The 15,268-nt window shown below is 44.4% G+C and overlaps 1 protein-coding gene and 1 non-coding gene across 5 annotated transcripts in view; one reads left to right on the forward strand and one right to left on the reverse strand.

Moving 5' to 3' along the window:
- LOC120919085 (mitochondria localized glutamic acid rich protein) overlaps positions 1–15,268 on the reverse strand; it is a 64,037-nt gene that overhangs the window by 8,070 nt on the left and 40,699 nt on the right. For 3 of the 4 annotated variants that reach the window (XM_040331086.1, XM_040331104.1, XM_040331113.1), the window contains one exon: positions 1,233–1,406. In XM_040331086.1, the coding sequence (XP_040187020.1) occupies positions 1,233–1,406 (174 nt within the window). The remainder of the gene's footprint in view (positions 1–1,232; positions 1,407–15,268) is intronic. The other variant, XM_040331095.1, reaches the window with a different exon arrangement.
- LOC120925630 lies at positions 7,520–7,690 on the forward strand. Its single transcript, XR_005746859.1, has one exon. It is a non-coding gene; the product is annotated as a U1 spliceosomal RNA (small nuclear RNA).

The following is a 15,268-nucleotide window of genomic DNA, read 5'->3' on the forward strand; positions in this document are numbered from 1 at the left end:
GCTCTGTACAATACCGTAGCACAGAGCAGGTAAGTATAACATCTTTTTTATTTTATGGGAAAAAATAGGAGCCTTTAATATGACTTTAACTCTGTGCAAATGTACCTTGTAGAGTTTATGCTGTTTTAAATGAAAAGGATGAACGCATCAAATATTGATTAGATTTCGTTTTTTTCCGTTTATGCAGTTTGTCGTTTGTTAATTGATAAATTAAAAACTATTCTTTGAAAGCATCCTCACTTTACAGCATTTTTTGTGTCTAAAACTTTTGCACCATTCTGTAGGTAACAAAGTTAAATGAATTAACATAAACAATGTACAGTTTAACACTTTAATATATTGTATTGGCAGTAAATTTACTATAGCACTAAGCACTGTGTAATTTCAGGTATTTCACTGTGACCTATAATTAAAGGGGTTTTCCACCCATTTTTTAAGTTTATTAAAAGTCAGCAGCTACAAAAAGTGTAGCTGCTGGCTTTTAATAAACTGACACTTTCCTGCTCCAGCGTTCCAGCGACGCGCCGGCCGGGGCTCCGCTCCTCTCCCCCCCTCCCCGGCCGGCATCTTCATCCTAAGTGTGGGCACCCGGCCGTGACAGCTTTCGGCTTCACGGCCGGGCACCCACTGCGCATGCGCGAGCGGCACTGCGCATGCGCGCGCGGCGCTGTTTGATTGGACAGGCGATCGCCTAGGACCTGTCACGTGTCCTAGGCGATCGCCTACAGGGAGGGGCTGCCAAAAGGCGATATGGCGTATCGCCTTTGCAGCCCCTCGGCGGAAGGAGGAAGTGGGACAGGAAGTCCCCCTTCTCCTGAAGCCCCCACTCCCCCCCCAAAAAAATTAAATGCCAAATGTGGCATGTAAGGGGGAGAGGAGTGGGTTAAGAGGAAGTTCCATTTTTGGGTGGAACTCCTCTTTAAGGCCGAGTTGTTAATTTATTGAAGCACAAATCAAATACTTACATACAGGGGTCTCAAACTTGCAGCCCGCCAGCTGTTGCAGAACTACAAGTCCCATGACGCATTGCAAGGCTGATAGTTACAAGCATGACAACCACTGGCAGAGGCATGATGGGACTTGTAGTTCTGCAACAGCTGGAGGGCCGCCAGATTGAGACCCCCGACTGTTTATGTTTAGGTTCCTGGAAATATCTTTTTCATTTGTATATTACAGATTAGGACCTGGGCTAACTAAGGTGTTTTTACTACTGGCTTCTTTACTGCACCCACCTTGTGCTGCATCTGAAATCTCAACTGACTCTTCTGGTTTTCTAGCTGAGAGCTCTGACCAGTCTTCTGCTGCTGAGCTCAGCTCCTCCGGGATGTTGTCTGAACTTGCTTCAAGCACAGGAGAGGTCTCTACAGCTACGGCCTCTGCTACAGGTTCAGCATTTTTTTGTTCTGCTGGATGAATAAGGAAGACATTCATTCCTGCAACGGATCTTAAATATCATAAATGTCAGACACAGATTTCCAATTGTATTACAATTTGCAAAAAAAAATCTATGTATGGTACTTGGTTATCTTGGTCTTTTTGTGTTAAATGAGTAAACAACCATATTTTTATCCATAGTTTTGTAATCACACGTTCAAGGGGGAACCAGATCTGTTTATTACATATACAGTACATACGTGTTTCCTACACAGTAATGTAGCACAGTGATTGTGCTTGCTTACTAGAATCTTATCAATCTACAAACCTGTATATGATATACGATTATAAAAATGTAAAAGTCCTAACACATTGGATTCCTCTAGTTTAATAAGATTCCTTTCACACAGGAGGCGTTTTTCAGGCACTTTACTGCTAAAAATAGCATCTGTAAAGCGCCTGAAAAATGCCTCATCTGCAGTCCCAGTGTAAAAGCCTGAGTGCTTTCACACTGGGGCACTGTGCTCGCAGGACGTTTAAAAAAGTCCTGCAAGCAGCATTTTAGGGGCGCTTTAGGAGCGGTGTATACACTGCTCCTAAGGTGCCCATGCCCATTGAAATCAATAGGCAGCGGCGCTTTTAACCCTTTATTTGGCCGCTAGCAAGGTTTAAAAGCGCTGCTAAAGCTAGCGGCGCTTTACCGCTGACACAGCCATGTAGCCAGTGTGAAAGGGCTCTAATGCCGCGTACACACAGTCGGAATTTTCGATGGAAAAAGTCAGATGGAATTTTTTCATCAGATCTTCCGACCATGTGTATGCCCCATCTGACTTTTTCCGTTGGAAATTCAGATGGACTTAGAAAGAGAACATGTTCTCTTTTTTTCCGACGAAAATTTTGCTCGTCTGTATGGAATTCCGATGGAGACAAAAAACACACATGCTCGGAAGCACTGAACTTCATCTTTCTAGGCTCGTCGTAGTGTTGTACGTCACTGCGTTTTTGACGGTCGGAATTTGGTGTGTCCGTGTGTGTGCAAGACAGCTTGAGCGGAATTCCGTCGGAAAAACCCATCTGAGTTTATTCTGACGGAAAAACCGGTCGTGTGTAAGCGGCATAAGAGTATTTAAATTTCAGGAGCAACATGTGCCTGCACCAGACAGTTCAGAATATTCCGAAATTTCGGAAAATATCAGTATTGTTTTATAGGAATATTTGTGACTAAGTACACATTTTCCTCTAGCCACTGGAAATGTCAGGATGGAGAGCGGGGTAGAGCGGGGTAGGAGCCGGTAAATCCGGCTCCTTACTGCTCCGAATGGACAAAGTCAGTGATCACTGACTGTCTATTCACATAACTGAAACATTGTAACCTGTGTTTACAAATGTTTCAGTTTATGAATAAAGAGAAGACGCTGTCTTTTATACCTGTCTTCTCTCCTTTCATTTTCAGCGCAGCTGATGCTGCTGAGAAAGGGACAGGGGAACATGTGTCCTTAGTCCCTTTCCCTGTCTCAAAGGGAAGATGTCAGAGGTCTGTTAAGACCCCTGATATCTCACCAAAGCCCCCCCCCCCCAACAGGGCTGAAAAAATAAATTAAAATATAAAGAATAAAAAAACAAAAGAATAAAAAAAAATTATTGTAGAAAATAAAAAAATTAAAAAAAAAACACACTGACACGGTCCACCCCCCCTTAAAAAAAAAGAAAGCATTATAAATAAAAAAAATTGTAACAATTTTTCTTAAAAAAAAAATTAAAAACAAATTGTTAGAGATAAAAAAAAAAAAAACATACTGACACATGTGCCGCTGTCACATGAGATTAAAAGTATCGGTATTCGGTATCGGCGAGTACTTGAAAAAAGTATCGGTACTTGTACTCGGTCTTAAAAAAGTGGTATCAGGTCAACCCTAGCGCAAACCAATCAATAAACGCTTATTGCTATTTTTTTAAGAAAAATATGTAGAATACGTATCGGCCTAAACTGAGGGAATTTTTTTTTTTTTTTTTAGATATTTTTGGGGGATTTTTATTATAGCAAAAAGTAAAAAATATTTATTTTTTTCAAAATTGTCGCTATATTTTTGTTTATAGTGCAAAAACTAAAAACCGGTGAGGTGATCAAATACCACCAAAAGAAAGGTCTATTTGTGGGGGGAAAAAGACGCCAATTTTGTTTGGGAGCCATGTCGCACAACCGCACAATTGTCAGTTAAAGCGACGCAGTTCCGAATCGCAAAAAGTGCTCTGGTCTTTGACCAGCAATATGGTCCGGTGGTTAAGTGGTTAATGCATTCCCTGCATAAAGGTAAAACATGTTTTAGTATGTGTATTGTCCTCTCACCCCCTTATACTTACCTGAGCCCACTCTCAACCCAGTGCTGTGCCCATCTGTAGAGGGCTTTCTCCCTTTCTCCCTGTTCTCACAGGCTTTACTAAGAGCAGTGGGAGCCATTGCCTCCCGCTGCTGCCAGTCAAATCCTGTAAGGAGGGAGCAGAAGGGGGGGGGGCAGTCCAAGCCTTGCTGTTTGTGTCTATAGATGCAGGTAGCAAGGCTCTGAATCGAGCCTGCAGGTGTGCCACAAAAGAAAGCTGCTTCTTATGGTCACACATTGAGAAGAGGACTAGCCAGGAGCACCGGCAGGGGACCAAAGAAGAGAAAAATTGTAAAAATAACTTGTTTGTTATTTTAAAAGACCTAAAAATGTTACTTTAAAAAATCTTGAAGCACTGCATTGATGTCGGCTTGTAAGTTGGAGACACCCTGTTAAGCTACTGGGCCCATCAATTACAGCCACTGTGCCATGCCATCAATTGTCGCCACTGTGCCATCAATTGTCGCCACTGTGCCATGCCATCAAACGCAGCCACTGGGCCAATCAACTGTCACCACTGTGCCATGCCATTACACGCAGCCACTGTGCTATCAATTGTCACCACTGTGCCCATCAATTGTCACCACTGTGCCCACCAATTGTTGTCACCACTGTGCCATGCTAAACGCAGCCACCATGCCATGCCATCAAACGTTACCACTGTGCCCATCAATTGTTGTCACTACTGTGCCCATCAATTGTTGTCACCACTGTGCCCATCAATTGTTGTCACCACTGTGCCCATCAATTGTTGTCACCACTGTGCCCATCAATTGTTGTCACCACTGTGCCCATCAATTGTACTCGCCACTGTGCCCATCAATTGTACTCGCCACTGTGCCCTGTTAAATTTTGCCACTGTGCCCTGTAAAACGCCCCCTCCCCATTTCAGCCCGGCACTTACCCTTTGGGGTCAGCCAACCTGCTTCCACCGTCCCTCGATGTCTTCTCCCGCCCTCGATGACGCTTCAGCTAATCAGGTTACCCGGTTACCAGAACCGGTGAACCCGATTGGCTGAGACGCCTGTCAGTCTTATACAAGGAGCGCATCCCTAGTGCGTTCCTTGTATAAGCTTCCGGGACCCGAGGGCTGTACTCGGAAAAGCCGTTGGCTCTGATAGGCACTTCCGTACAGCCAACCAGCTGCCGTTATTCAGATGGCCGGACATGAGCGCCGACCATCTGAATAGAACAGCGGCAGCGGCGATAATAACATAGATTCATGCAATGCATGAATCTATGTTATTAGACTCAGTGGCGGTGAGAGCCAGAGGGGGCGGCGCTCCAGCGCCCTCTATGGACGAACCGCCACTGGTCCCAACACTCCCAATAGCCTTGGATAGTGCTGGTTCTGGACAAAGGAAGCATATATGGCGGACAAAGTTCTGTTGAGGACAAGGATTCGTTACACCCCTATAGGTTGTTCGTGTTATGGAGAAGGTGTGGTGCTAGAATTATTGCTCTCACTTCGGCATGTGCGACGATATGTAACATTAATTATTTTATGTGCTTGGGTGTAACTTAATTTTTTTGCAAAACTATATATTTTTAATACCTAAAGGGGTTGTAAAGCTTCCTATGCATTAGGGTGAAAAAACATCCGATGCTTACAGGCCCCCCCCGTTTACTTACCTGAGCCCTCGAAAGTCCTGTGTCGAACACGCTGGCTTCTCAGATCTTCATTGGATAGATTGATAGCAGCGCAGCCATTGGCTGGTGCTGCTGACAATCAACCCCAATGACGAGAGCGCCGGTGGCCGGGGCTGAGTCCTGTAGTTGGTGGCTATGAACGGCGAATACAGGACTCCCAGGGGGTTTAGCTGATGCGGGGAGGAGCCGAGACAGCCGCAGAGGGACCCCAGAAGACGAGGATCGGGTCCACTCTGTGCAAAATGAGCTGCACAGTGGAGGTAAGTATGACATGTTTGTTTTTACTTTTTTATATTTTTTAATTGAACCTTTAGTACCCCTTTAAAAAAAAAAACATGTCATCACATGGGAACAAAAAGTCCACTATGTGATGATTTTTAGGTTACAGGTTCTCTTTAATGAGACACCCAATGTCTCCTCTGGGCTCCACTAAATGTATTGCAATGCAGATAGCATTGCAAAACATTGCTTTACGGATATGCTACCCAGGGACATTGAGAGGCTGACCCAGAAGTGACGTCATAGATATTGCTTTCTGGGTCACAGCAAGAATTGGAGGAGAGCAGACTTGTGTCCGCTCTTCTTCCTTCCCTCCTCCCGCTGGCACCCACTATGTCAGTCTCAGGCCGCAGATGGGCAAGCGGAGCCCGGAAAACACGGCGGGTGCAGCCGTGCCGATGTGTGTGAGCATTTAGGCGGGTGCATGTCAGTTCTACACACAAAACCCCACCTGTGTGTGAAACCCCACCTGCTGTCAGGTCCATACAACGTACAGACCTGGCAGCAAAAAGGTAAATGATGATAGTGTTCCTTCATTTTTGTATTTTTTAAATGCTCTTTTCTTATTAATTATAGCTTTTTTTTTTACTTTGGCCACGAGCCGCATAAGTTTTATATTTAGCATTTTAAACGTATTTACCAGCTAGACCAGCTTAGTGCTCCTCTGGTAAGGTGGCTAACCTTTTTTTTTAGAGACATGGTAACCCCACAATTATAGAGTGGTTTGATCAGAGAAGTCCCCAAGATTTAAGAAGCTAGCTTTGAGGCAACGGCTATAACCAAAATACCACTTTTAGGTAGCGTGACCCTTTAATTTATAATGCAAAATGCCAAAATAATTTGGTGGGCCATTTAAGTAAACGAGACAAAAAAAAAAAAAAACCTGTGAAGAATAATACCTAATATATCTGTCAGAGTAAACTAGTTCAAAATGTGCAACAGTGCAAATAAAATTGTGCAATCATACTGATTAACAATCAGCACACACCAACGACCACAGATAATAGGTCAGAACCTGTCAAGCCGCCAATGACAGAGCCTTTCTTAATGCACGATGACATATTCAAGCTGACACAGTGAAGCCAAATGAAGCTAAGGTAATTTAACACATAGTACGGTAATCCCTGAGAAATGTTCACTAGCACCCTTGTGTATGGCATACGAGTCAAAATATATTTTCAGACTATAGCTTCAACTTCAAAAAAAATTTACATTATGCAACAAGTAAAAGCATATGCTTATGCTAATCCTGACAAAGCCACCATTGTCTGAGAGCGCTGGTCGGGAGTTGGTCCACTGCTTGTTTTCCAACATGGTCGTCTGACAGAAGCCGACCAAACGGCTGACTTATGTCGGACAGACGGACATACACACGCGCCAAATGTCTGACATTTTTTTTTTAACCGGCCAATGTCTCCCAACGTTCGGCCCATGTGTACAGGGGCTTAACAGACACATAATTCTATTAATCTGAGAGAATTAGGATGCCCACAATCAGGCCATAACATCAACCTGATAATACTTACAAAATGTGAAAATACATCACCGAGTAACAACCTTGCAAATCTGGAAAACAGTTGCCTGAGAGAAAAAGGTGGAATTTTATCCTTAAGCCCATGAACTTGGACAATGAGCTGTCCTACCTACTTTGAAATAGTCAAACAAGAATCTGGTTTTCCTTTATGAGGACTATCAGACATGACAAAAAGTCATTTTTTCTAATAAAAGCAGTTTTCCAAGAGGTAAACTCAATAAAAAATACATCCATCCAGATAGAGAAGGGACAATTGCTTTTGATTAACTGGAGATGGAAACAATGTCCTAATCATGGTAAAAAGATACTTACCTGGCAGGGGAGACACCATGATCATGAAGGTGGTTCTCCCAGGGCGAGGCTCGGCCATTGCACTCTGGCCGTGCTGATCGTGGTGTCTTCCCTGCCGCTTCTCGGCCTTTTGGCTAGGATCAGGTGTAGTATTTGTTCTTATCAGTTGTCAGAGGAGCGCTGAAGCACCTCCATTGGATGCAATCCAATGATGTCATTGCACCTGGAAGGGTGGTTTCAGCAGGGAATATGCCAAGCTGCCCGGTAGATACTGGGGGCCGGCCAATGGTCGAGTCTGAGCCATCTGGAAGGGTGCTCCTGGTGAGGATGGGTGGCTGGACTTGGTCTGGTCTTTTTGCCGAGTTCTAGTCTGGTCTTCTGGCCGGCTGGTGTAAGTGCTATCTCTGTCAGCGATCCGGTTGGAGGAGCTGGTAATGCCCTGGGATGAGACGGGGCAGGACCATGCAAATCCGCTGGGTTGACGGGGGGGTCTAAAAAGGCTAGTATTGGTGGAGGCTGCTAACTGGAGCGGCAGCTCTCCCCAAGAAAACCTTGAAGGGCTCTATATCTGGCAGGGGTGGAGGGCTGCACTGGCCAGTCGGGGGGTTAGATTTGGAACGAAAAGCCTATGGTGCATGTGCCCCTGGAGTGACAGTCCAGGGGTATCTGAGAATCACTGTGTGTGAGGGACACGGTCACTGCACCAGATACACGTTTTTTTTTTTAGCAACTGCCTCCTGGGCCGGGCCTTTTGGCTAGGACCGAAGGAATTTTTATTTCTGGCCCGGAGGGCCTGGTCATTGTTGAACACAATGACCACTTCTTTCACTCTCCTCTTCACTATCCCTTTCCCCCACTTTCTTTTATTTAAGCCTATGTTTGTCACATTTTTGTCTTATTTTTGTTTGTGCACGTTTTGTTCACTGTGTGACTATTAGGGTGCCGGTCCTCGGGCCAGCCCTGAAAGTCTTGGGAGTGGGTGGACATGGCCTTCTGGCTTAGCCCGCCTGCTCTCATGGGGTCTACCTTCAAGGGAGCCCCACCTAGTACTGGGAGGGTTCTGTTTCGGCAGTCCCTCCGAGGAAGTTGGGTCTGTGTCGGCTTCGGTTGCTCGGACCACAGTGCCTCAGTCCCCGTCTGGAGCCTAACGCCCCGGGGGATCAGGGTTTTGGGTCCCTTCTTCACAGGAGGACCACTTGACGTTGCACCCGTCTGCACGTTTTTGTGAACACTCTCTATGTGTGTGCACATTTTTTTCTGCACCGGGTGGAGTTTTTTGCGGGGTGTTACACACGCCATAGGCTTTTCAAAAAAAAAATAAAAATCGTGCTGAAAAGACAATACCATATTATCATTGTGTAAAACCAAAAAGGGTTCTTTGCAGGATAAGGCTGCCAGCTCAGCTACATCTTTCAGAGGTGAAGGCAACAAGAAATACAAATTTGTGAGTGAGAATGGAAAAGGGAATATTACTATTAGGTTTATACTAGGTTTAAAGGAAGGTCTCTGAGGATTTGTGAGAACCAAACTGAGATCCCACACAGGGTCACAAAGGGTTGCATAATAGCAGCTACATGAGAGACACCCTGTGAAATGTTTTACAAAAGAATGGGAGGAGGCTAGTAGTCTTTGAAATATGATTGTAAGATCCAAGATTTGGTCCTTAATGATACTCAGGGAAAAATGTTGATCCAGGCCTGATTTGTCCCATGGAGTATTTCCTGCGGGTAAAACTTTCTATGTTTATAATAGGAAAAAGTGGACCAGACCTTGAGACAGGAGATCTGATCGATCTGTGGTGTCTGTCAGTAGACTCATCAGGTCGGAGTACCACATCTACCTGGGCCAGTTATAAGGATTACTGGAATGCTCTCCATTTTAATCCAGCAGAGTAGATGAGACAGGTGTTTCAGAGGAAGAAAGGCATAGATCAGGCCGCACTGATACCATGGAGTCACCAGAGCATCCACTACATCCACCAACTCTACATGAAAACAAACCTGCTCAGTTTGGTGTTGAACCTGAATGGCCAGGAGGTCCACATGTGGCATCCTCCACCTATGACGCCTATGACCTTTCCCCCAGATCCACGTGCTTCAGGCTAAGGTAGTCTGCCTTTCAACTTTCTATGTCTGGAATGGGAACAACAGACAATGAGGGAACATGGAGGTCTGCCCATGATAGAATCCTTTATACCGCTCTTGCCACAGCAAGTTCCTCCTTGATAATTTATGTAAACCACTGCTGTGGTGTTGTCTGACTGGATCTTGATCAGAAAACCCAACGGATGAGGTGTTCAGCATTGCAGGACAACCAAAATGCTTGGGAGAGGATATTATTCCTACTGCTATGCGGACAGAATGTTATGCTGTAGGAGTCTGGAGTGGAACTAAGCAAATTAAACTGCCTTTAAAGAGGCTACCAGTAAGCCCAGAACGCTCATGCAAAATTCCAAAGCTGGACAGCTCCTAGTAAGTAGAGTCTAAGTTTGGCAATGGAAAGTCAAGTTGTTTTCTTGGGGAAGAAAAACTCTAGCTTGGGCTGTGTCTAGAACAAGACACTGATATCTGAAGGTTCAGAAAGCAACCAAACCTTTTTAGAATATGAACAGTCGGCATCACATCAATGGCCAGAGTGTGAGCTGACTATTCTCTTAACGGGAGGTTGTCCGGGTATCCCACGATGGGAATACGCTTAGAGCATAGCGAGGCCAAAACCTTGGTAAACAATTGAGGTGTGGATGATAGGCCAAATAGCAGGTGTACAGACTGGTAGTGTGTTGTGCCCACAGCAAAACATAATTAGAACGTTGATGTGCTAGAAAGAGGGGGCATATAAATATGCATCCTTGATGTGTACAAGGATAGTTAGCCTCCCTGATGGAGGGAAGCTATGACAGACTGGGTTAATTCAATGCAGAACTTGTTTATACTCTGTTGCATACATGACAGATCTACATAATTATCAGTCGAGTACTGACAGACATTGAGACTTGACAGGGTTTACATTACAGCAATCTAATAAACAAAATGGCATATATGCAAATAAACCATTCTCCATCTTGTATGTCTTCCCAATCAAGGGTAATTACTAACATTTCAAATATCACCAAAAAATAGCACATTTAAGGCTGATCGTTCATCTCCCTGGGAAGCCGATTTACTCCAGACCTCCCAAATTTTATGTACGATTTCAATTATCAAAGATAATCTTCTCGTAGGAGAGTTTTGGTTGACCGATTATATTAACATTGTAGAAACAGCCAAATGCATCGACCTAATAACTATCATCTTACGTGTAATAAACAGCATTTATTTTCTTAATAAAAGTTCTAGTCTCATCCAGAATGCTGAAGAGACAGATTTCTGGGGTACAGGTTCCAGACAGAGATGATAAAAATGTAACCATAGCAACCACATGTTTCCAGTGTGTGGATATCACCAGGCAGGACTAAATCAAATGAATAAAGTTGGCCTGGGGCTGTGCACATCTCATACAGTTTGCAGAGGCTATACATCCATCCCATTGTATGTACAGTAGGTGGGCTGGACATTAGAAGTGCACCCCCAGTGGTGAGTCAGGCTTGTTTACAGAGCTCCCTTTGCAGCAGCATTGGCAGAGTTCAGTGCTGAAAGTGGCTGAGAGAACGCACTACGCATGTGCAGTATTTGAATGAGCCAGAGTGACCACTAGGGGCACAGTTCTAATGTCCATTCTGTCATTAAGGAGGATCAGTTACTAAAGAGTTTTTTTTGGTCATGCTGCACATAGCCTAATGGGGGGAAAAAAACAACAATATGAACAGAGGAGTCATATGTAATGAACCAGGGATGCTGAAATGCATGGAGGATTTTTTGGAAAATGGCCATTATGCCCTCTTTACATGGGTCAGACTCTGTTCTGATCAGCAGGGGATCCATTTACAGATCCCCTGCTGATCGGAGCAGAGCGGACAGATGACAGGTCTGTGTCCGCTCAGTTTCTGAAGAGTGGACATGGACATAGCCTGCTCTGCTCTATCGACGGCCAGGTGTAAATGGACTCTAATGTCCGTTTACACCCAGCTACCTCAAATCCACCTACATGGAGGAGGACGGATCCCCTTTCATTTTTTTCTTAGCGGACCGAATTGGAGGTAGGCAGGTGTATAACGGACATAAGTCTGTTTACACCCACCAGTTTATAGAGGTCAATGGACTGTCTGATCAGGTCCGCCTGAAAAACTGACAGGTGGACCTGATCAGAATGGTCGCATGAAACGGGGCCTTCAAGGTGAACTAACCTTTTAACTCTTCCTATTTTGTTGCAGTGTCTGTTTACAGTGAAGAGATTTTGCATTACCGTACAAAAACCTATCATGGAGAACGCATCTTAACTGTCTGATTAATGATCCACACCCCATCTTTTTGAATGGGGACAGTTTGACATGTACACATTTATGTGTAACCAAACCCTTACCACAATATGGACACTTCTGGACCTTCAGTGGGAAAAATAATTATTTGATCCTCTGCAGATTTTGTATGTTTGCCCACTTACAAAGAAATTAAGGGTCTATCATTTTTATCATAGGTGTATTTTAAAAGATAGAATATCAACCAAAAATCCAGAAAAAAAACATACAAATTTTAAAAATTGAGTTGCAGTTCAGTATAAGTATTTGATCCCCAAGCAAAACATGACTTAGTGCTTGGTGGAGAAATTCTTGTTGGCAAGCACAGAGGTAAGACATTTTTTGTACTTAAGTTACCAGGTTTGCACACATCTCAGGAGGGATTTTTTGTCCACTCTTCTTTACATATCTTCTCTAAATCTTTAAGGTTTCTTGACTGTCACTTGGCAACTTGAAGTTTCAGCTCCCTCCATAAATTATCGATAGGATTAAAAACTGGAGACTGGCTAAGCCACTCCATGACCTTAATGTGCTTGTTCTTGAGACACTCCTTGGTGGTGTGTTTTGGGTCATTGTCATGCTGGAAGACCCATCCACGACCCATCTTCAGAGTTCTGGCTAAGAGAAGAAGATTCTCATCCAAGATTTTACAATACATGGCCCCCGTCCATTGGCCCCTCAATGTGGCAAAGTCAGCCTGTACTGTCAGCAAAGAAACAGCCCAAAAGCATTTGTAGGTAGATTCAGGTACAATGGATTAACTTTAGGGCGGCGTAGCGTAGCCTGTTTAGGCTACGCTGCCGTAAAGTAGCTAGGCTAGTAATGATTTTCAATCTACTTACCTGCTAATTTACGGCGGCGTAGCCTAAAACGGGCGGGCGTAAGGGCGCCTAATTCAAATGGGTTGGGGGGGCGTGTTTCATGGTAATGAGGCTTGACCTCACGTTTTTGACGTTTTTTGCACACTGCGCATGCGCCGGGCGCCTACATTTCCCAGGGCGCATTGCGGCTAAGTACGCCGTACGGGCCTATTGATTTCGACGTGGACGTAAACGACATAACTCCCGATTCGCGGACGACTTACGCAAACGACGTAAAAAATTCGAACCTCGCGGCGGGAACGGCCGCCATACTTTAACATTGTTATTCCACCTCATAGTTGGAATAACTTTAGGCCTGCAAAGGCCTTACGGAAATGACGTAATTCAACTGCGGCGGCCGGCGTACGTTCGTGAATCGGCGTACAAACTAATTTACATAATCTACGCCGGCCGCAATGGAAGCGCCACCTAGCGGCCATCCGAAAAATTGCAATCTAAGATAGGACGGCGCAAGCCATCCTATCTTAGATATGTTTAAGCGTATCTGTTTGAGCATACGCTTAAACATACGGCGGCGTAGATTCTGAGTTAGGCCGGCTTATCTACTGATAAGCCGGCCTAACTCTACCTGAATCTACCTAATAGTTTCCACCTCTGTGCTTAATCGTAGGGATGATGTTCTTAGGGTCATAGTCAACATTTTTCTTCCTCCAAACACGCTGAGTCGAGTTAATGCCAAACAAACCATTTTGGTCGCATCTGACCACAGCACTTTTTGCCAATCCTTCTCTCCTTCTCTGAATCATTTAGATGTTGGCAAACATCAGACAGGCCTGTAAATGTGCCTTCATGAGGAGGGGGACCTTGTGAATGTTGCAGCATTTCAATCCATGGTGGCGTATTGTGTTATAAATGGTTTGTTTGGTGACTTTGGTCCCAACTGCCTTAAAGCGGGAGTTCACCCATTTCTAAAATTTTTTTTTTTCTTCCCCTAGATTCCTGCTCGTTCGGTCTAGGGGAATCGGCTATTTGTATTAAAATAGGTGCAGTACTTACCCGTTTTCGAGCTGCATCTTCTTCCGTCGCTTCCGGGTATGGTCTTCGGGAGCGGGCGTTCCTTCTTGATTGACATTCTTCCGAGAGGCTTCCGACGGTCGCATCCATCGCGTCACTCGTAGCCGAAAGAAGCCGAACGTCGGTGCGGCTCTATACTGCGCCTGCGCACCGACGTTCGGCTTCTTTCGGAAAATCGTGACGCGATGGATGCGACCGTCGGAAACCTGTCAATCAAGAAGGAACGCCCATTCCCGAAGCCCATACCCGGAAGCGACGGAGAGGATGCGTCTCGTAAACGGGTAAGTACTGCACATATTTTTAAATAAATAGCCGATTCCCCTAGTAATAACGAGCAGGAATCTAAGGGGGAAAAGTGCCCTCTAAGGGTGAACCCCCGCTTTAAGATTATTTACAAGCTCATCCCATGTAGTTCTGGGCTGATCCCTCACTTTTCTCATGATTATCCTTACCCCATGAGGCAAACTCTTGGAGCTCCAGACCCAGAGCGATTTATGGTTATTTTGTATTTCTTCCATTTGCGAATAATCGCTTCAATGGTTGTCTCCTTCTCACAAAGCTTCTTGCTGATGGTTTTGTAGCCCATTCCAGCCTTGTGCAGGTCTACAATCTTGTCCATATATATTATGGCATCTTTTTTGAAACTACTAGAATACAATTTAGAAATTAGACTTGCTGTCCCTGGGCAGCATTGTGGCTTTGTGGCTAGCACTTCTACCTTGCAGCACTAGGGTCATTGGTTCAAATCCTAGCTGCATGGAGTTTAAATGTTTAATTGGCCCTAGTATGTGTATGCATGGGAGGAAGGGGCCGTAGACTGTAAGATCCCTGAGGGCTGATGTGAATGCACAATATATGTAAAGGGTTGTATAAAATTGTCAGTACTACATTAAAAAAAAACGGTAATAAACAAAATAAGACCACAGATGTGCAATGGAGTGCAACATACAGTACCCAGTGGAACAAGTGCAGTTACAACAACCAGATCTTTTTAAAACTGTGACATTCAGTTTATTTTTATACAGCCTCTAAATAGCTTTGTGGATGTGTAGTCATGAGGTTACACACACACACACACACACACACACACAAAAAAAAGTCCAAACCATGGTGTGGTAGGAGCTCCTAACCAGCCAAATGTGTACTAAAATGTAGACTCAATAAAATGAATGAAATGGCAGTCCACAAATGAAGTCGCTGTATCACCAGGCAGTGAATATGCTTGCACAGTAACCACAAAAGTGTTTACATCACTTATAGTCTATCCAGATGATACATTTGATTTTCAGTTTTCTCTAGCTTTCCTGTACTGAAAAAATAGGGAGGCTGCCACTGCTCAACACTCCTTTTGAAAATACTAGTTGACTGGCTGTTATTTTGAGTCAAAAGTTCCAATACTTGTACTCAGGGCCAAAATGACCATTACCAAAGTTAAAAAAGCAGTTTGGCAATGCAACAGGTTAAAAAAAAAAAA

The sequence above is a fragment of the Rana temporaria genome, chromosome 1, assembly GCF_905171775.1.
Source record: "Rana temporaria chromosome 1, aRanTem1.1, whole genome shotgun sequence".
NCBI classification, from domain to species: domain Eukaryota; kingdom Metazoa; phylum Chordata; class Amphibia; order Anura; family Ranidae; genus Rana; species Rana temporaria.